This window comes from Calliphora vicina, chromosome 5 (assembly GCF_958450345.1).
Source record: "Calliphora vicina chromosome 5, idCalVici1.1, whole genome shotgun sequence".
NCBI classification, from domain to species: Eukaryota; Metazoa; Arthropoda; class Insecta; order Diptera; family Calliphoridae; genus Calliphora; species Calliphora vicina.
The window spans coordinates 64,527,544-64,551,593 of record NC_088784.1 but is presented as its reverse complement, the minus strand read 5'-3'; the positions used below and the strand labels follow the sequence as shown (position 1 = coordinate 64,551,593).

General features: G+C 30.4%; 1 protein-coding gene across 1 annotated transcript in view; it reads right to left on the bottom strand.

Moving 5' to 3' along the window:
- The window catches only part of LOC135961907 (uncharacterized), a 72,308-nt gene that overhangs the window by 12,729 nt on the left and 35,529 nt on the right, over positions 1–24,050 (bottom strand). The window contains exons 2-3 of the mRNA XM_065513555.1: positions 18,422–18,590; positions 7,225–7,499 (exon numbers count right to left, since the gene is read on the bottom strand). Coding sequence (XP_065369627.1) covers positions 7,225–7,499; positions 18,422–18,590 — 444 coding nt within the window. The remainder of the gene's footprint in view (positions 1–7,224; positions 7,500–18,421; positions 18,591–24,050) is intronic.

Genomic DNA, 24,050 nt, shown 5'->3' with positions numbered 1-24,050 from the left:
CACATAATGATGCACAGTAGTAGAGATTCAAGAATAAGAACATATATTTATGGGTAATTCTATTTTATTTTGACACAGGTTGGATTTTTACCATTTTATTCTACTCTTAAGTGCGCATTTTATGAAATACATATAGCTAATATTGTATATGGTTAATATTTTATAGCCCTCTAAAGTGGGACATCTTAGCAATTTTTGTAAAAAATCAACACTGTTTAGGATCGAATGATATTGGTTCGGGTCATTCGATTTTGGTGTGTCTTTTGTAGGGGTTTTACCGATGGGTGGAACGTTAAATATGTACTTTTAAGGCCAACGTGGTTGGTAGCAGTGCCGAAGGCCTGTATGGTTAGTGCTTAAAGAAACTATTCGCTAACAGATTCCCTCAGTTTTAACTGTTGAAGTGGTGGTAAATGTTACTCTTTCTTTACATTTTTTTAACCCATTTCGCTCCGCTGTTCAATTTTTCGAACAGTAAAAATAAAATTTTTCAAAAAAATGTCTATGTGTGAAATAGGTGGAATTACTAAAAAAATTTGGTATGAATGTTAAGTCTCATCTTTTAGCTAATAAAAAACTATATCCCGACGTGACCATCCCCCTATCTCTCGTTGATAGGGGCAAATTTCTACAATTACATTAAATTAAAAAAAGTGTCTAAAAATAGACATTTTCTAAATTAATTTTTAAAAATATTAAAAAAAATAAAATTAAAATAATAAACATGAGGAATTATTGCCAACATATTGTTACGAAATTGTACTTGAATTCAAATATAACGATTTTAAGGGCTGATTTAAAAGTAGCATAATGCTTTCAAATAACAGTGCTGTAATAGCAAACTGTAACATATATGTTGGCAACGCTGTCGAATTCGAATATTCAGTTAAAGAACATTGTAGAAATAGAGCTTTCTAGATGGTAATGCAGTGTTATAAATAGTGGCAGAGGTTGCAGTCGTTAGTGAGTTTATCAGAGACGCTTTTCGAATAAACATCAACTGAGTGCCTTAAAGTGTGTTGTGTTTTTCAAGTAAATTTGTGTACATTATAAATTGTGTCTGTATTTCTGAGAATTTATAAACGTGTATAAAAAACATTGAGTGACTATTTAATTCTGTTGTTGTACATTTTAAATAAAGAGTTGTTACAATTTTCAAACTAAAAAATCTTTATTTATTAGCAAAACTCAATGAAATTTTCAACGTTTTTTAAATTTGTTATTCCAAATTACAAAGTGTAAAAAAACTTTTCAAAAGGTTTTTGTGATTTTAGAACATGTGGCCCAAAGTTGAAATTTTTATCAAAAAATAGGTCAAATTCCGAAGGACGAAAGGGCAACATGTTCAAAAAATAGGACATGTTTTTTATACCAAAATATTCTCTGTTATATGTTCTTAAAGAAAGTTTTTTTTAATAAAAAAGATTTAAGTCACCTTTTCATCCAAAAAACAGCAAAAATCTACTATTTTTTGAATTCTTAAATTGAAAATCGTTTATTTTTGGATCTATAATCGATATTACTCTGAAATATTTTGTATATTACTGATAATTTAGTTGTCTAACTAACAAAAAAAGTACGACCTATATTTTTAAAAAAGCGGACCAAGGTATGGCAAAATTTTAAAATTTCAATTTTGAAATGCCTATAACTCGAAAAGTATAAGAGATAAATAGCACACACAAGCATATTTTTTCAAGACATAGGCGAGCGCTTTCTAAACATATAAAACTCTTTGAAATCGAATGGTAAAATTGAAAATGGCACGTGTTTAAAGATTTTGCATGTCGAAGGTACCCTATTCTGAGCCCCCATAGCGCCGCCCCTGAATACTCGAATACTCCTTGGCTATGCCCGCGTCAAATTTTATCCTGATCAGATCAGCCGTTTAGAAATGCCAGAATTATTTCAAACAAATTTTGATTCTGCCCAACTGTACATTGGGTGTGTTTACTGATATTTTGTTATGCACTTATCAAGAACAGCAACTGATAGCATCAATTGCAGAAATGTCAATTGTGCTATAGCACAACTACAGAAGTGTGTATTTTTGCTAGAAAAGTTTGCCAGCACAACAAAATAAAACGAATGGAGTGCAATATTAGCACGACAGAAAAACTGTGTGTGGTACTAAAGCACGAACATATATTTTGGTGGATATGCAATGGATTTTAATAGTAATACGAACGAACAGTATGAATATTTATATTAGCTGATTGTGATGAAATGAGATAATTTCATATTTATTGCATAGTCAAATGTAAGAAATATGTTGCTAGAGCTGAATATCGAAACCCTGGTTTAAACTTAACTGTTCGAAATTTTGAACAGGCTTTTCTGAGAAAACGAAAAATCGGAAAATTAATAAAAATTTTATCTCGTAGCGAAATGGGTTAAGTTACTTTCTTCCATTGCGCTCTATCAATTTAATTCTCTTATTATCTTCTCATATCGTGATAGTTGTTACTCAGTTGTGTTTTGGGCAGATCTAAACATTTCACGAGTGCAGTTAACTATGTCCCGAAATTTCACCTTGACAGTTAATGGTTAGTTGCCTAGTTTGCGCAAAATTAAAGATAAGGAAGGGAGTACCGTGGAAGGGCTAGCTGTGGTTGCAGCTACGATTTTCAGGTACGATGAGGAAATAATGGAGTTTTATGTCAGGATAATGGAGCATGAAGGTCAGGTCAGGGTTTTGAATGTCGATGATCTTCTGGAATTGTCGAGAGACTCTAATGGTGATTCGAGTATTATTTAAAAGTTCGAGGAAATGGCTCTGCTCTCTGATGAGGAGATAGATATCACTGTGATATTTACTAACAGTCCGAAGGCAGAGGGATCACCTCGCACCGACGAGGACAAGGTAATCCAAATAAGTCGATCATTAGAAGATCGCCCACATGGTATTGAGTAGGCCAAGCTTGTTCCGCAGGTTTCCGTGGTGGAATTGCCAAGTGTACCTCTACGTGATTTTTTTGAATACCAGCAGAATGAAGGAAGAGAAGGCTGGGAGCGGAACATGTAAAACTCTAGCTCAGGGGTGCCCACAAGTTCCTTATGGAAGAGTAAACACCAATACATTTAAAGAAAAACTACTTTTTATTCAATATTTGTTGTTGTTAAAACCAATTCATACAAAGAAAAAAGAAAAAAAAACTCACTTTCAACACACACATTTTTAAAATATCATACGATAAACAAAAACAAAATCTACATGGATGATCGCAGTCGTCAATGTTTACCAGCAAAGCATACGAAAGTGTTGTTGCTTTCAACATGCGTGTATTCAGTGAAGAACGACAAAAAAATAATAAGACAAAGTTGTTTGTGTATTTTGTATTGCTAGTGCTGAGTGCTCTAGTGAGTATACAAAACACACAGCCTATAGCTAAGAGCAATTACAAAAACAAAAGAGTACCAAGAGTATAGGGCTTGGGCATGACTGCTCTAGCTTATCTGGCTAAGATGGAGAAGAGAGATCCGGCTTCGTTTACCTTAAAACAGAAGTATCTTCTCAAAAAGCATCGGCGGGACGTCTCTAATTTTGAAAGAATTTACTGACTGCAGTTAAGGGTTCGTCCTTTTCTGGGGAGTGACATGCAGATGTCGTCGACCAGGTAAGCTCTCGTAAGAGTGTAGGGTCGGCGACCTCATCAGCTTGTCGCTTGGGTGTAAATAAGAAAGGTGGTGCTCCAACTTCTGAAACGCTCAGGGCTACGGCAAGAACTGTGGATGATAGTAGGGCATCAACGTCATCTTCACAGGTACCAAGACTGAAGAGTGCAGAGAAAATTCCGATGATTTACCCTAAGGTACTCCGTAAAGGGGACCTTAAAGGGAACAATGATGGCAGTGTTCAGCATTCCTTGAAGAAGTTACTGAAGATCCCGCCATCGGTGAAGGCTGGTGGTTCAACTCCTGCTAGCGCTGTTAAAGGCTCCCAAAAGGAGATTATTAAGAGAGCTAGATGTGGCGACGATCAACCGTCCTTATCAACTAAGAAGGTGAAGAAATCTTTGAGCCAGGATTGCAATTTTCAGGCTGCAGTCATCGATCGGAATGATATTGATGGGGACATCAGTACCGATCTATGGCAGTTGGTTGAAAGTAGACATTTAGACGAAGTTGCCGTATATAGTGGGAATTCGGAGGATGTATACTTTAAGGGTGCTGATTGGGCTAAGGGTGTCTAGATTTTTAATTGTGGCAATAAGAATACCTTCGAATTCTTGAGGGCCTTTATTGGCAAAATTTATTTATAGACAATTTAATTTAATTTAGTTAAGTTTTAAGTTATATTATTTAAGGGTATCACAATGGAGCCTATGGGTCTCCGAGTAAAAGTGTACTTCAATAGTACACACTCCTTCAAATGCGTCTATCTCGGCCTTATACAGACTTTTGCCTTTTTTATTGTAGAAATATGACCAAATGTGTTAATATTGTTACGTTTTAACCTTTTCAAAACGTTGGTTTATTTCCTTTAAATAAACCGGATACTTTTGATTGCAAATAAAAGCAGTTTAGTAGTTTGAAAATTGTAACAACTCTTTATTTTTTTAAAATGTACAACAACAACAGAATTAAATAGCCACTCAATGTTTTTTTATACACGTTTATAAATTCTCAGAATTACAGACACAATTTATAATGTACACGAATTTACTTGAAAAACACAACACACTTTAAGGCACTTAGATGATGTTTATTCGAAAAGCGACTCTGATAAACTCACTCACGACTGCAACCTCTGCCACTATTTATAACACTGCATTATCATCTAGAAAGCTCTTTAACTGTCTATAGGTTTCTAATACATACGCCATCTGTGGTGTACTTTCTACAATGTTCCTTAACTGAATATTCGAAATCGAATACAGCGTTGCCAACTTACGATCAAATCAACTGAAAGCTTTTATTTAATAATGCCCACAGATATGTTACAGTTCTACAGCACTGTTATTTGAAAGCATTATGCTACTTTTAAATCAGCCGTTAAAATCGTTATATTTGAATTCAAGTACAACTTCGTAACAATATTTTATGAAATTTTTCATATTCAGAAGTTAGAAAAAACGTGCAGTTTATGGAGAAATTCCATTAAATTTCGGCTTTTTAAGCGGTATATTATTGCCGAGATATAAGCGTTTTAACTTGATTTCTTTGTAGTTTCGTCAGTTTTTTATTGACGGGAATCGGGTAGTGAAAAATTGGCAAAATTCCTGGTAAATTTGTCTCGAGAATTCCAGGGATAAAAACCATAATCACGCCTTTGAAATTCGGATCCATAATGGGCCAATTTGTGGAAATTTTTTCACATTTTTTAACAAAAGAAAAATAATATCTTTATTTTAAAGATTTGAAGGTAAAGGGCAAATAAAATTCTACTCAGCCAAATATAATACTCTAACTTGTTATATTTCACTTTCGACCCTACAAAGTATATATATTCTGGATCGTTATAGATAGCGAAGTCGATATAGCCATGTCCGTATGTACGTCTGTCCGCCTGTATGTTGAAATCAACTGTCCGTAGCCCCCAAAGAGAATTCTTCCGGCTCGGTTGGTATTTAAAATCTACAACATCGGCCCAGAAATGGCTGAGATATAAGGAAAAAACCGTGACATCGTCGATTTTTGGCCCATTTTTTGATATGTATCTGGATTACCAAGTCATTAATATAGACAATATGGATCATTAGATGATAGATATTTAAAAGTCCATTGCAACGATGTATATAAGTTGGACCTACAATGGTCAAAATTGGGAAAAATATTTTTTAACCCGAATTTTTTTTTCATCAAGTAGTCATAAATTTTTGTCATAAAATTTTTCAAAAAATTTTTTTTTTTAAATTTAAAAAAAAAAAATTGGAAAAAAACTTTTTCAAAAAAATTAAAAAACAATTTCGAAAAAAATTTTTGCAAAACAATAAAAAAAAATGTAATTTGTTCGATTTTTAAAAAAAATTATTTTAAAGTATAATTTGGTGAAGGGTATATAAGATTCGGCACAGCCGATAATACCTCTTCAATAAGACACGATCGTGCCACTGTGCAACAAGGACCAGCTATTTTCTATTGGCCCCCATTTTGTAAAGTTTTACTAAAGTTCATATTAATTTCATTATAAATATAATTATGTGAAGGGAATAGTTGAGTGTGAAGGGAAGTGCTGGAGTGTGTTGGTGTGCCATAAAAATAAAACCATTACACCATTTTATTATACAGAATAATAATAATAATAATTGAAATTAGTTTTTGTTCTCTTTACTTCCGTTAGGTCCTGTATATTTTAATTTAAATGTGGTTATTCTACCTGTTGGTGGTAAATTTGTTGCTGTTGTTGGGTTTCTATGGGAAACAACTCTTCCGTTGAACGATATTGTTGCTGATGTTCGGATGTAGGTTGCAGAGATTGTTGTTGCTGTTGCTGTTGCTGTTCCACAACTTTAACAATAGTTTTAGAACGTTGACGTTGTCTGTTTAAATTAATACGTTTTGGATGTTGATGATTACGATGATGTTTGTGAGTATGATGACTGTGTTGTCTAGTACGTAATTTAGTTCTATCTCTTGTTATAATTATGGCAGTTCCATCATTATTATCGCTACCAACACCTTGGGCCAGATTTCCACTGGTATTGTCTACATTCGAAGAATGGCTTAATGAAGCGGATGAATGAATGATTTTAGGTGTTACTGATAATGCGGATGATGCGGCTGATGTCGTTACTAATGGAGTTGCATTGTAGTCATTACTAGAAATTTGATAATGACGATTACTATCATTTTCATCAATATTTAATGACTGTGCTGGTGCATTATAGAATTTGGCATCACTCTGGTGGAGTGGTGGTGTGGTAAATGTGGTTTTGTTTATGGTTTTCGTAATAACAATTGCAGCTGCTGCTGCTGGCTTCTCTTGTTCAATATCATAGATGTTTTTGGTTTTATTGGTGTAGAAGGCAACACCATTATTAAAACTATTATCATACTAAAACATGTTGTGAAATAAAATGAAAAATATATGAAATGAAAAATACAAATTTAACTTTGAAATTAATTTTCCCCCTCGTCATATTCTTTAAACCCCCCTCGTCAATTTATCAATTATATATAGGCTAGGAAATGTCCAAAACACCCTTGTTCAAAAACAATATATCGAATAAAAGTGAAAAATCAATTTCTTTTCTTTATCTTTTTCTCTTCTCATTCTCTTACCGTTTCCGATGATTGATATTTCTTGGGTGGTCGTATCTTTTGTATGGCATTGGCATTTTCTGTTACGGGCTGTGGTGGCAACTGTGAGTTTGCACCTCCATGTGAGACTTGAGTATTACCGGCCACAATGGTACGTGTGCGGCTAGAAACTTTACCATTGGCATATGCTTCGGAACCACTATAACCACCTTGAGATGTATCACCACCCAATACAGCGCCGGCACCAACATCTGGTGTTGCCTGTGCTCCAGCATATAAAACACCAGCAGCACGTCCTGCAAACAGAAAATATATGTAATAGTGTTATTATTAGTTATATATGTCTATGTCTAGTTGTAATAGTGGTTCATTCAACATTTACAAATATATACATAGTTAGAATTATTATATGAGGGCAATGGGAAAAGGTCTTCTTCAAATTTCTTAAATGGAACTGACTTAAAGAGTTTAGAAATCATGTAATTAAATAGCATTACATTTTATGCAGATAAGTTCCATATAATCTTAAATTACACTACCAAAGAGGTCCTTTACATACTCATGTATTCAGTTATTTTATGACATGTATATTACCGTGGATCTTATTTTACACTTTGTTAGTGCTCCCAAGGTTTAAATGTTCTACGTCATCTAAAAACCAAATATTTTAAAGTACGATACAAATATTTTATGTAAAAATAAATTTCGTGCCATTTAGTCATTTTTATTTTTAAATTTTGAAAAACTCGCGATTTTATTCACGAATTTCGATTTTTGTAAAGTGAAAAATGTATTCATATCTTGTAAAGCTGTAATCGGATTTAGTTGATTCAGGAACCATACAAAAGGTTATTATTATCTTTTAAATTTACCCGCTAAAAAGTAATGATAGATATTTCAAAGACCTTTGCAACGACGTATATAAGACCATAGTAATTTGGACCTACAATGGGTAAAAATCGGAAAAATATTTTTAACCCGAATTTTTTTTCCCAAAGGTTTTTTTTCGCTAAATATTAAAAAAAAATTTAAAAAAACAATTCGAAATTTTTTTTTTCAAAAAAATGAAAAAACAACTTTGGAAAAAAAAAATTTTGTTTACCTAAAAATATTTAAAATTTTTATTTTGAAGTATAATTTGTTGAAGGGTATATAAGATTCGGCACATTCATATAGCTCTCTTACTTGTTTTTACTATTTTTTAATACATTAGAATACGAAATGTTTAGTAAACATCTCAAATCTTAGCCATTTATTAACCGGTTTTTCCAATATTCAAAGCCAAAATTCTAGAACTTATATCTGATATATTGATTTAGATTCATAAGATACGATTTTTTTAATATCATGAAAATCATTATAGCCCGACTTAAATCTTTTTTTTCACAATAGAATCTATTATTCAACCCAAACTTAAAAATTTTAATCGATGGATAAATTTTAGGATTTTCATTATCTTACAAAATTATTAAATAATTTTTTGTGTATACTCACTTTTGAGGCTCACTGTATATGGGCAATTCCACGAGAATCGCTACCACGACTGAAAACACAAAAACCCTTGAAACTTTTTTTCAAGATGATTTGAATAGAAGAAAATAATAAAATGTTACTATGTGTAAGTATTTAGATCATATTACAACATTTTAAAGACAAAAATAATAGTTTAAACTGATTATATTTAATTTTTTAATGTTTTAGATATGTTTTAGGCTAAAATTGCGGCGAAAACTAGGCTCCCAATTAGCTTGAAGTATGAAATGAATTTGACTCTGATTGTTTTTTTGCTATTGTCAAATTGTTTATTGAAACCGAATGTATATTTTCTATTTACTTTTTTAGTTTTTGTATACCTATATTTACAGAATATATATTGTTTTATTATAAGAGAAAAATCTGTCACGTACGGTATGTCACGTACGATATTAAATTTTATTTATTATAAAATCATCCAAAGATTGTTTTTATTTAAATATGACGGATTGTAAAGGAAAAATATTTCGTTTAGTGTAGGAAATTAAAAGAAAACATAACGACTCTCACGATTCGAAAACGTTCGCATATTTCTACATGTACCTCAAAATGAGTTCCGTTTTATGTCACGTACGATATACTCTTATTTCGCTCAATATTTTGGACAACAATATTTCGAAAGAACTTTTTATTATTTTAAAATACAGTACCATCTGAATGGAACATAAAGTCTAAATTATTTTTCAGATACTCTTATTTTTGCAAAATCTATTCCACTCTATAGGCGTACAAATGTCACGTACGTGATCCATATCAGCTATTAATTTTGATGTTTGTTTCGTATTTGATAATTTTTATGAACTTCGTTGACATTCGTGTTGTTTATAGGTAAATAAACGAATATGTTCGGATCCTGGTTGTTGTAAGTGCCAACCAATGAATGATCCAGAATATACTTTATCGCAAATGAAAATTGTAGAAATTAGAAATGGAATAACAAATATATTACAATTATTACAATACAACTGCTCATGGCGAAGGTAAAATAAAATTAAAATTTGTTGTATTGTTTTGTAAGAACTTTTAAGTCAATCCTCGTATAATGCTTTTTCATTCTATTATATACTTGTAAGATGAAACTAAAGTATGATTAATGATTTGGCTTTGTTCAATAGATGAGAAAAAGTTGAAAAGTTTTAGCTTTTTTTTATATCCTACACCACCACAGGTGGGAAGGGTATTTTGCGTTTAAGCTAATGTTTGTAACAGCCAACTGACAGTGTACAAATTGACGCATAATCACACTCTGAGTCGATAAAACGATGCTCTTCAATGTGTGTCTTTTCATGTCGGAATTTTTATGTTTGGCAAGCGATATTCTACTGAACATTGCGACGAATCTTATAAAAAACGGAACAAATCCTTTCATTATTTCACCTAACCCGAAAAAAAAACTTTAGCGGTTAGAGAAAACTATGTTTTATGTACGAAGAAATCAAATTTTGTGGGGATCAGATCAACCCCATAAAATCACATAAACATTTAAAATCTCTGGCAAATATTCATATCAAACATATAACTTTCATGTATGTATTGTATTTAAAAGAATTTTGTTACGATCGAAGCATAATTAACAATAACTATACTTCCGAAAACATTTAAAAGGCTATAATTCAACACTATTGATTTTTATTTATATAAAAATAACACTACTGAATTGTATATAAAATCGGTCCTGAATTATCTTAGCTCCCATTAAGCATTAACTTCCCAAAAACACTCACAAGTATTACTATCGGATTTTTTGTCGATCAGTTCACAATTATTCACAGCTTTACAACAAAGTTTTTTTTTTACTTCGAAATTGTCGAATTTTGTGCCAACAAGGTGTCATATACGGGAAGTTTTGCTTTATTTCCGAAGCACACCGATTGCTTACCAAAGCTTATGGTGAATGCGTTTCATTGGTTTCAACGTGCGACAGATGGTTTGTTCAACAGTAGCTTGCAAAATTATTGGGAGCTACTCAATCATTTTTGGAGCGAATCATTACTTGCGATGAAAAATGGTTCTATTACAAGAACCCGAAGCGTAAGAGATCGTACGTGAAGCCCGACCAACCAGACAAATCGACACCAAAGCCAAATAACCATGGTCCAAGGTAATTCTCTATATATGGGAGCAAAAGGTTCCTATCTAAGTATTATGCGCTGCTGAAATGCAACTGATTCGTTTAAAGCGAGCATTGGCCGAAACACGCCCAGAATATGCGGCGTTTTTCAGGTCAGACACCCAATATTTTCTGAAGTAATCATATTATGATCCAAAGTAATCATATTATCATATAAAAGTTATTTTTGTCCAATATGTTTTGAACGACACTGTATATGTATATAATAACTGTAGGGCATTGGTATGGCTGACTGCACTTATTCGCTTAGTTTTCTTTTGACAAAAAACTATTTAAATGGTTTTAAAGAACATATGCTGGTAATAAATATTTAGCTAAATATTGAAAATAAAAAAAAATAAGATTTTTTTTTTTTTGCAAATTTACTAAATGTTCTAGTTTGATTGAGTACTGATAATAAATAATTGTATGTAATAACCTAATTTGCATATCTAAACCTTAAATCATTATAACAAGTGTAAAAAATAGTTTTAGTTTTTTACTCTCTTTTTTGAGAGGTTTCATATCTGCTTAAATCTTTAGCAAGTGACAAATATTTTATATTGTTCAATGTTTTCTAATGAAATATTTAAATAAATCAAAATTTATTTTGAATACATATGTACGTTTCTAAGATTCTTTAAATAATTATAATTAACGTTTCTTTTTAGATAAGAATTTTTAAGCCTTTGAGAAGAGTAATTGAAAAAGATGAATCCTTTAGCCAGTTTAAAATTTTTTGTGTGTGTAGATTTTACACTCATATATTTAAAAAAGTAACTAAGGTTTTATAAGAAATAAAGACAAAAAGATGGCTGCCGATTCGAAACTGTTAAGGAAAGGACATTTTAGGAGTAATGATAGTAAACCATGATAATAACACAGGGCATTGGTTGAATTTCAAATACAAAAATTATTGAATAGATAATTTTTGTAATTGAAAACACATTTTTGTTATTTTTTGTGTTTCAATTACGAAAATTATCTATTCAATAATTTTTGTATTTGAAATTCAACCAATAACGAAAATTGTATATTCAATTGTCAAAATAATCAAATTCAAAACTCAAAATTCAATAGAAAATATCAAGAAATTTTGTTTTTGAGCAAATGAATACTTGATTTAATTATGAAATAATTGAAACCAGTTCAATATGGGATAAATGTTTGAATTGAAATATAATTTTTTCTGTGTATTTGGAACTTTAAAAAATCATTGTAGTGTCGTCTGGTTTTTTTCCTCAATTTACTTCTGTGAACCAGTTTTTTCATATTGGAAATGATTTTAATCAAAACAAGTAAGAGAGCTATGCCGAATCTTATATACACTTCACCAAATCATACTTTAAAATAATTTGTTTTTAATAGTTTTATGTAAACAAAATTTTTTTTTGAAAAAGTTTTTTTAATTTTCTTTTGACAAATTATTTATGAGAAAAATATTTGTTTGATAAAAAAAAATCGGGTTAAAAAATATTTTTCCTGCTTTGACCCATTATAGGTCCAACTTACTATAGCCTTATATACATCCTTGCAATGGAGTTTAAAATATCTATCATTAGATATCGATATTGTCTATATTAATGACTTAGTAATCCAGATATAGATTTAAAATAGGCCAAAAATCGAGGTTTGTGGCCCGATTTTGTCGATTATAAATAGCAACCGAGCCGGAAGAATTCCCGATATACTGATGTATGAATCATGTATGTATGTTATTTGGGTTCTACGGAAAGTTGATTTCAACATACAGACTGACAGACGGACATGGCTGTATCGACTTCGCTATCTATAACGATCCATAATATATATACTTTGTGGGGTCTCAAATGAAAAATGTAGAAATTACAAACGGAATGACAAACTTATATATACCCTTGCTCATGGTGAAGGGTATAAAAACGTAGTAAAATAAGCTCTCAATTAATGAGCTATGATAATATGTCGCAGACAATTTGATTAAGATTGTTGACTTTATTATTGTTAACATATAAAGCCTAGTGTGATCGGCCCGGTTTTTAATAACCGGTTTATTTGATTAAGTCGGTTTCGGTTATTTTGAAAAGCTCACATTTCGAATATCGAAGAAACCGGGTTTTTTCCTCGAATATCGATACAATCGATACACTCCAAAGCATTTAAACTGTGTTTTATTCCTAAGAGATTATTTTAGCCTTCTAATTTGACCCAAATAGAAAACATATTTTTTTTTGCAAATTTTTTTTTAAACCTAACGTAGTTTTTGACATTTGAAATTAAATAATAGTCATAATATATCAAAAAAATCAACCACTCACATTTTGAAAAAATTCAATTTTAATTTCAAAATGGGTCAAATTTGACCCGAAGAGCTTATGAAGGATAAGAAAAACATGGCATAACACAGTATCTAACCGGGGAATCGCAGTTTTCATACAATTATAATAATGTTCAGCAGGTATGATGAAATGAGACAGACAGCTCTGAAAACATTTAACATTGTGCGTAACAATATGACCCAAAAACCTTAAGTGCAAAAAATTGTATAGATATGTTTTTGCCATTTTGTTTTTCTAAAAACTTAACGTAGTGGTTGAAATTTGAAATGAAATAAAATATCAAAAATATCAACCACTCACTTTTAGAAAAAATTATATTTTAATTTAAAAATGGGTCAAATTTGACCCGAAGACGTTGTGAAGGTTAAAAAAAAGTGATCAAAATTAGAATTAAAGGATTATTTTTTGTTAAGATATATCATACTTTAAGATCCGACTGTAAATGCCAAAGATATAACGAAAAATTTAAAAAGGCGACCCCTAAAAAAAATTCGTAACTGCCTTGCAGAACTACTTTACGTTGAAAATTTTTTTGAAATTTTCTTTATCATAATTATATGATCTCTTTTTTCTTTTATGTTTTTCCATGAACTGTTTTTGATTTAATAACTATTATTTCAATAAATAAAACTTTTTTGTCTTCATATTTCTAGGCGTTTTAATATTTCGTCAAAAACCGGTTAAATGGTTATTATTAAAAAACCGAAACAGGTTTATATAAAATTGCAATTTCTCGAAGAAACCGAAAACCGGTTTCTAAAAAATGTCAAATAATCGATCACCCTAATAAAGCCTGATAAATACTGAAATTTTTTTTTTTCACTAAACTTTTCTTTCAGTAAAATTCTCTTTCGCTCACTAACACATCTGCAGTTTTAGTTTTGGGCATCCCCGATATAGTGTAAAGTTTGTTGTTATGCACTTAAGATATTTTTGCGGTTAGGGCTCTATAATATAACTGCATGCATTTTTCGAGTGCTCTCTCACAATTACATAAAATATTTATATTTTTACAACATTAAATCAACATGTAGTATTTATTTTTTCCTTCTAAAACTTAAAGTTTAAAACTCTTTTTTTATTGTTTTCTGTAGCGTTGTTGTCAGTGCTGTAAATGTTGTTCTTGCTGCCGTTAAAACCTCATCTGTGTAAATGGATGCCAAGGGCCACATTTGTCAATGTGTCAGTAAAATTAATTATACAACACTGGGTATACAATTTTCGTTAAAACAAATCGTGGAGAGACCAAAAATAAAGCAAATGGCGAAGTCGATAGAGAGTGAAGCGAGAGAGAGAGAGAGAGGGGGAAGGAACACGAAGAAACAGGAAAAAAAAACAAATAAAATAAATACCCAGTGTTGTAATTAACCAAAGTGATAACAAGCACAGCTTTTAACTGTAAATTACAAAATAACAACAACAACATTTTTGTGCCAGCCTTTTCCTTACAAATTTGCCAAAAAAAAAGTATTTTTTTTTATAAATTGAACATACAATTGCGCTGCTTGCAAAACCTTTAAAAAGTTAAAATTGCTTGCACTTGTTTTCTTATTTTACTCTGCTTATTTTTAATTTTTCCTTTTTTGTGCACAATATTATAGACAATAAGAAACATTAACATTAAATAAAAGGATATTTTTTCTTTTTCGTTATTAACTCTTAAGAAAGTGTACAGAGCGGATGGTTGTGAATATACAATGTAAAAGGAAATTAAATTAATTACCGTTAAAATTTAATAAAATTAATTACCACTCGAAGAAAAAAGGGAAAATCTTAATATTGTAAGATGAAGGAAAAAAATTCTCATCTAAGGATAATTGGTGCTACAAGACACTAACATGATTAGTATTATTTACACCGGAGAATGAGGTAATATTGTAGTATTAAATTATATTATATTTATTAATATAAAAAACAAATTTAAAAGCAAATCCTTATTCATTTAATTTGAGGAAATGCATTACAGAATCTTATAATTCTGTACTATAATTATTATGACCAGTAATGGAAATCTAAATTATTATTATTTTCAAACATACATATACAAATATAGATAATCTACTTATAATTTCCCAATGGTCACTACACGCAGAGAAAAAATATAGTTGGGCATGGTTACTGTAACCATTTCAACATTGTTACAATTTTTTTAACTATATTATAGTCACAGTAACCATTTACATGATTGTGGTAAAATTATTCATCATAAATATGGTTGCCACAAATATATATTTGTTTACTGTAACCATATATATGGTTGATACAATCATGTGAATCATAAATTAACCATATTTTGGTTACCACAATCATGTAAATAGTTACTGTGACTATAATATTGTTAAAAATCTTGTAACACTATATAAATGGTTACAGTAACCATGCCCAATTATATTTTTTCTCTGCGTGTAGTTCAAAACATAGTCTTGTTACCTTTTACAAGTCAGAATTAGGGTGTCAAATGTCAACCTAATAGAAAAACAAGTTAGCGTACTATATTCGACTGTGCCGAATCTTAATATGATGAGAATTATAGAAATTATATTGTATAAACACTTATATTCCATATCTATATTGTTATTGTATGAGGATTGGGGACATGTTATGTACTAGTATTTTATATATTGTTACGTTTTTACCTTTTAAAACGGTGGTTTATTTCCTTTAAACAAACCGGATACTTTTGATTGCAAATAAAATCGGTTTAGTAGTTTAAAATTGTCACAACTCTTTTATTATTCAAATTTACACAGAAACAGTTTAAATAGTCGATATTGCTTAATTCATAAAACTCTTTGTATCCTTGTATCGAGCTCTATCAACGCACAGTGGGGGAACTGAGAAAAAAAGTGGAAATAAACCTGTAACTTCTAAACGAATAAACCGATTTTAATAAAAAAAAAATCGCATGGCTATTGAGGAGGTGTTGATAAGTTTAAGTTTTGAATTTGGGATTATAACAGCTAGGGTGCTCCGAGTCACAATGCCCAAAGTGGTGCACCTCGGGTATATACAAAATTAAAAATGATGCCAAATTTTTGTTTGCGATCCGATTTAAAAGATTTTTATATATATGGAATCTACTATACGAGATCTAAAAACATTACTTTAGCCATATAATCTCTAATAGTTTACGAGTTATTCGCATTTGAAAAGTAAAATTTTATGTTTTTACCTACCTCGGTCTGCCTTTTTGCTAATAACGGATCAAATTCTTTCCAGATTTTCTTGAGGTATCTTTTTTTGAATTAACAATTTATTTATTAATTTAATACGATTTAATAATCGTGAGAAAAAATCTTTACTGAGTCAATGTGTATTCAAACTTAAAAAAAATAAGTAATTTTTTTGGATAAAAGTTCTTACATTAATTTTGAATTATACAGAAAATAAGAAAACTACAAATAATGTGTTTATATTTTTCTGAAAGATAACATGTCTTGAAATATTATAGAAGTAAAATAATATCAAAATTCGTATTAGTGCGTGTTCCAGAGCCTTCCAAAGTAGACCTATTAAATTTCAATTTTAGACAAGATGTTCTCTAATCGCATAGCTGATTTCAAAAAATTAAGACCTGTTGTATGTCGCAATATGTTCTTCAATATTGTGCAAAGGTATTTCATAGCCCGGACTTGGTGCCTTCAATAGATCCAAAAACCAATTTGGGAGTTTTGAATTTTTTTTTTGAGAATTGTGGGATTGTCATTAACAATTCAGAAATACCTTTATCACTTTTGGATTTGGATCAAAAGTTTATATATAAGAGTAAAATTTCATTAAAAACGATTCATAAACAAAACTTTTATTGCATTTTAAAAATTTAAATTTTCAAAAAAAACATTTTTTATTCCCATATTTTTGAAAAAAGTCTGCTATAATTTTTTTAATTCTTAAAAATTGTGTACATTTTTGAAAAAACGTTGATATATAATATGTGTATCTTTTCTTTTCCACTAGTCAAATTTATGGACATTATTGAACACAGAATTGGACAATAAAAAGAAGCACGATTGAATACAAATCTGAACAGTAAAAATAACCATGATTGAAGTCAGAATTGGACAGTAATAAGATCCATGATTGAATACAGAATTGGACAGTAAAAAGAATAACAATTAAAGGCAGAATTGGACAGTAAAAAACACAATTTAAGATACAGTCAAATTAAGCACGGTTGAAACAATTCAAGACAGTAAAACAGCCATGACTGATGACAGAATTATACAGTAAAAAGAACCACAATTTAAGACAGAATCGGATAGTAAAAATAACAGCGATTGAAGACAGAATTGGAAGGTAAAAGCAACTGCGCTTGTAAGCACAATTGGATACTAAAAGGAATCAAGATATTAAACAGAATTGAACGGTTAAAGGATCCACGATTGTAAACAGAATAACCTCGATTGAAGACAGAATAGGTGAAGGGTATAAACAGATGTCGGTCACGACATATTTTCGAAAAGTTCCTTATAATAAAGTAAACTTCGTTACGAATTTGCAATAACAATATGAATTTAACGCTCTGTAACGACTACTTGCAACATTTATCATGTTTATAAACATGTCCATTAGTAGAAGCTTCAACTTATCAACAATGTTGATTGCATGTAGTTATTAGTATTGTTTGTAAGTATGGCAACACTAAATGTTTAAGCTGCTAACATTAATATCGAAAGCTCTAGAAGTCGAATATACTAGTTTTGTCCGTTAAGATCATTGTAGAAGCTACACGAAAGATGACGCTGTCTATAAATAGTGGCAGAGGTTGCAGTTGTTAGTCTATTTATCATAGAAGTTGTTAGAGTAAACATCAACTACATTATCAGTGCTTACTAGTACATTATAAAGTGTGTAATTTAAGTGTGTGTATTTCTGTGTCTTAATAAAAATACTGAGTGATTTAAACTGTTGTTATATAAATTTAAATAAATAAAGAGTTACCAATTTAAAAAACTACTAAACTGCTTTTATTTGCAATCAAAAGTATCCGGTTTATTTAAAGGAAATTAACCACTACATATTTTTAAAAGGTAAAAACGTAACAATACTAATAAATATATATTTTCTAAAAATAATGTTGTTAGAAATCAATTTGATTTATGATATCTATTAAAATTTTAGTTGTTTTCAGTAAAATTGCTTTTTTATCCATATTTTTGGGTGAGCGGAAAGAAGTTTAATGGTAAAAGTACCAATATTATTGGCTTACTTAAATTTATTCCTATTTACTAAATAAATTAATAAATCAAAAACTCACCATTAACATTGCCTCCCAAACCAGCAGCAGCATTTTGACCCCAAGGTGTGCCAGCCGATGCATGTAGGCCACCTAATAAACCGCCGTCATTTTGGCCACCTCCCAAACCGGCCTCAGCATGATAACCCAAAAAATTGACACCCACTTTGCCATCCTTAAAGGAGATGAGCTGGAAAAATAAAAAAAACACAGAATTAGTTATAAATACTATAGAGTAAACATTGTAAAGTCAAGTTAACAATCAAAAAAGAAGAAAACAAAACATTTACAAGGGAAGGTAGACAGCCAAAAAAAAAAAAAAACAAATTCATTCAATAGGTTTTTTGTTAACGATTTCTTTTTTTATTAAGAACAAAAACATATTATGGTTTGTTGGCGTTTTTATACAATAAAAGCACCATAAAAATAATAATAAAACTTAAGAACTACTTGTTTTAGAAGCTAGTTTTTATATACTTTTTTGTGTACCTTTAATTGTACAGTAAGTAATAAAAATTGTTGCACACTTGAATAGATTTTGGATGGAGAAAATTCTATTATTGCAGGGATTTTTGTTAAAAATCCTGTAAATGTTTTCACATACTTCAAATTTAACCATTCTGTATTACAGGCATAAAGAAAACACATAGAGCGGAAACACTCCTGTCAAAGACCTAACTCAGTTGTCAAAAACCTAAGTGGTGAGAATGTATTTATAAAAAAAAACTATGTGAAAACAAAAACAACACTCGTATGTGTAGCTTTTTTGAGTAATTTTTTTGTTTGAGTTTTTTTCGAGTTTCCGCTCTATGTTCTCTATAATTACAGGTTTCTGATTCATGCTTTTAGCGCCCACTGTAGTATTAAAAAAACATGCCTTACAGCTAATTCGATTATACAGACATTACATTTAGTGTTGACAGAACACAAGAAAACAAAATACAAAAAAAATAACTAAATAAAAAACTTTAATTCCACCAGGTTTGTTGGTTCTAATTCCAAACAAACAAATCTCCATTTGGAAACAAACGTACTTTAGAAATTCTTTTCGTTACAGATTTTTTTTCATTACTGCCACCAAGGACAATAATAACAACAACAGAAAACCAAGTCATAGTAATAAGTGTTGCAGGAAATCTGGAGTGAAAAAAAACAATTCGAATGGAGAAAGAAAAGTTTTAGCCAACTAACAACCACTTTGTTGACTTAGTGGTCAAGAAAGTAACTTTTAGCCTCAAACACTGCGTAACAGAATGTCCACAACTATTTTACTCTAATATACAACAAACGAACAAATGTTTGCAAAAATAAGTGAAAATGAAAGTAAAGCAAAAAATTAAACAACAAAAAATAAACAAGAAAAACAAACTTTTTCACCAACAAAAAAAATCTTTGGAAAATTACATAAACACACACAATAAACATTGACTTTAAATGTGTGTATTAGGATGATTCTTAATTTGGATTTTAGATGCTTTCAAGGACTAAAATTGCTCATCGTCATACAAGCACGGAAGATGCCGAACGTTTTATACGCCCCGGTGAGGTCTCTACACCCGAAACAATTGAACAAATTTCACGATATGGTGTTTGTCGATCGGAGATTGAAAGAGCTAGAGATTGTGGAAACCATAGGCATCTCACAGGGCTCAGTGGTTTCAATGATCACTTGGGTATGAGAAAGCTTTTGTTCACAATCTGTTAGGCTACGAGTTAGGCTACAAAATGCCTCCTTTTCCGCCCTATTCTTCGTATTTAGCCCACAGTGACTATTTCTTAGTTCCAAACCTAAAAAAATGACTCGGCGGCAAGAGTTTTAACTCCAACTATAAAATCATCTTGCAATTAGACTTTAGAATCTTCGGAGAAATTGTCAAAATAAAGGTTCATCCTAATGTACGGTGGTATATAGTAAGTGAGTTTGAGCATGTATGAGTATAAATATGTGTGCGAAAGAGAATATTAGATTTTCCCGTATTGTTTTGTGTTTCCTATTCTAACTGTACTTTTGTTGTTGTTTTTTTCACTAAACTTTCTCTCTCTTTATGTTGAAAAAGGATAAATTGATTTAAAGAACAAAAAACAAAATAAATTTAAAAGTGATTTATAACAATTTTTAACGTCTTACAAAACGTTAGTTGGCTTTGTTGCAATAGAAATAAAACAAATAAAATAAAAAGTAAAACCTTAAAAGTTGGTCAAATATTTTGGTTTATTTTCTGCTTACATGCGAAGAGAGTCTGTGCAGGCCAGCCAATTGGGCATAAAGAGCTATTTTTAGATTGAAATAAACTAATTTTACCGGTCGTTTTATTTCTCGGACCATAATGCAACTATACTAAGAATATTCTTGAACCGTGCATTCTTTCAGTCTAAAAATAATTATATATTTTAAAGCACATCTATTTGAAATTATTATAGACAAAAATCCTTTTACAGAAAATTTAAAAAGTTCCGTAGAAGAATTAAAGTACCATTCAGGGCCATGAAATCAGCGCAATTTTATGTTTCTAGTTTCATTATTACAAAAACTTCAAAAAGTACCATAATATGAGCCCAAAAGTACCATTAAGTCTTCATTTAGAAAGAAAAAATTCCCATTAAGAATATTTCATTAAAAACGGATTTCATTCATTTTCCAGTCGATTTTGGATCAATATATTAATGTTCTGATATATCAGAACATTACGAAATTTTTATTAAAAACGAAAACCTTGTGGCTACTAATGACCTAGGAAATGTAAAAGTATCTGCAATAGAGTTATATATGTATATTCATATATGAACTATATAGATATAACTTATAATCTATTTTAGTCGCAAATGCTTTGGAATATAAAATCTTTCAATCAACAGTTATTTCATAAAATATTTAACCAGACTTTAATATGCATAAGTTTTATTAATTTTGTATTATTATTCATTGTTACCAAACAAATTATTAAATTTGTTCTAGTTTTTAATATATTGTTACGAATTAGCAATATCGATTTGAATTTAACGGTCTGTAACGACTGCCTGCAACATTCATTATGTTTATAAACATGTCCATCAGTAGAAGCTTCTACTTATCAATAATGTTGATAACATGCCGTTGATTAGCATTGTTTTTAAGTGTGGCAACATTAAATGTTTAAGCTGCTAACATTAACAACGAAAGCTCTAGAATTCGAATATACGTGTTTTGACCGTTAAGAACAATCTATGCTATCTGAGTAGCAGATGCCAGTGTGAGTGCGGTTGCAGTAGTGGATGAGTCTAATTTGAAGCATCGTTAAATAAAGACATTAGCGGAGTTCAGTATTAAGTGCGAATGGTATTGCATCATTGCAAATGCAAAATTGTAAATGTTTTTGTGTGTATTTTGTTATTGGATTACGGTAAAATTTTGCATTTGCAATGATGCTAGACCATTCGCACTTAACAGTAAATACCGCTATTAACTGTAAAGACATCAACTAAAGACACCAGTGTATACTTGTACATTATAAAGTTTGTGTGTATTTCTGCGAATTTATAAACGTGTATAAAAACACTGAGAGACTATTTAAAGTGTTGTTGTATTAATTTAAATAAATAAAGAGTTGTTACAAATTTTAAAATACTATACTGCTTTTATTTGCAATCAAAATTATCCGATTTATTTAAAGGAAATAAACCACTGTTTTTAAAAGGTAAAAACTTAACAATATGTTTTTAGATCATGGCCTTCGTCTATTTCAACGTAATCTTTATAAATGTCATCCTCAATATCACTTTCGACGACCGTTTCGCCATAATTTTCAACACCACTTTAATCTAATGGGTCGATTATGGATGGCAACCGAACTTCAGTTTCGTTACTAGAGGGCAACCAGAAATTTCTGGTTGCCAATTTATCAACAGAAATGTAATATCATTTATGCAACTGACAACGCAACTGAAGTTCGGTTCCCATCCATAATCGACACATAAGTTAATATTTTGATTATTAATTGCGATTTTGCTAATATTTCGCCAGCGTATGTTCATGTTTAGACACTAAAGTTTCCGTTTCTAAATCATTTCTAAAATGATTCAGCCTTTTTTTTACTAAATAACAAATATTTTATTCTGTACCTTTTATTTTCATTGGTTCAAGCCCTAAATTAAACACTTTGAAAGACTTGTTTTTAGAATTGTATCTTCTGGCAATAATATTTATATATTTATAGAAGGAGCTATCGAACCACTCATCTACAATAATCGAAAGACTACATTTATCTTTAGTTATTTGCCGAATTTCAGAAACAATACAATTTTTGTAAATCATTATTATAACCTTCACCATGAGTGGCAAGGACAGACGCGGATCCAGAAGGGGTGAAATAGGAAATTTCCCCCCCCCAAAACCGAAAAGTTTTCATATAAAAAAGGAATAAAAAGAAAAATGTAGACCAAATTTTAATTTTTCCCCCCCAAATGGTTGACCTGGATCCGCGCCTGGGCAAGGGTATATATAAGTTTGTCATTCCGTTTGTAATTTCTACATTTTTCATTTGCGACCCCACAAAGTATATATATTCTGGATCGTTATAGATAGCGAAGTCGATATAGCCATGTCCGTCTGTCCGTCTGCATGTTGAAATCAACTTTCCGTAGCATCCAAATAATTTAAAAAAAATTATTGATACATCAATATATCGGGAATTCTTCCGGATCGGTTGCTATTTAAAATCAACATAATCGGCCCACAAATGGCTATATATAAGGAAACAACCCCAATTTTTGGCCTATTTTTGATCCACCTATATCAAAGTCATTAATATAGACAGATATTTCAAAATCCATTGCAACGATGTATAGTAAGTTGGACCTACAATGGGTCAAAATCGGGAAAAATAATTTTTAACCAGAATTTTTTTTTTACCAAAAAAATTTTTTTTTCATAAATTATCTTTTCAAACAAAAAATTTTTAAAAATTAAAAAAAAATTTTGAAAAAACTTTTTCAAAAAAAAGTTAAAACATTTTCTAAAAAGAAATTGGAAAAACAATTTAAATAAAAGAAAAATTTTAAATTTGTAAAAAAATATTTAAAAAAATATATTTTAAAGTATAGTTAGGGTATATAAGATTTGGCGCAGCCGAATATAGCTCTCATACTTGTTTCTTATTTAAATTTGGAATTATGAACAATTTTAAGCAATTTTATTCAACATAAAATTGTTCAAATTATTCGTTATTCGAAAATGGAAATTTTTAAATTATACGAATAATTATTCGATTAATTGAGCGATCATTGCACGAATGAATACCCTAGTATTTACCCTTATTGGTCCTTTTTAATCAATCAAACTTTACGAGCACTTGTCTTGAAATATTCAATTAAAATTTCGAATGAGGCGCGCCCTGATTTGGACACGCACATCTATCCAAACAAACATTTTAAAGAACGGAAAAGAAATATGAACACCATAAAGGTATGAGTATTCACGTCAGAATTTTATACAAAATTTCTTTTCTGCGTAAAAGCTGAAAAATACTGAAAAATTTATCAGCCCTAACAGAAAAACTCGTTTAGATAACCTCCTTTGATTCGATTATTACAATTAAAAATATTTTCTTTGTGTGACAAAACAAGACAAATTTTTATTTAAAACAAAAAAATTATCCGGAATTATTGAGATTTG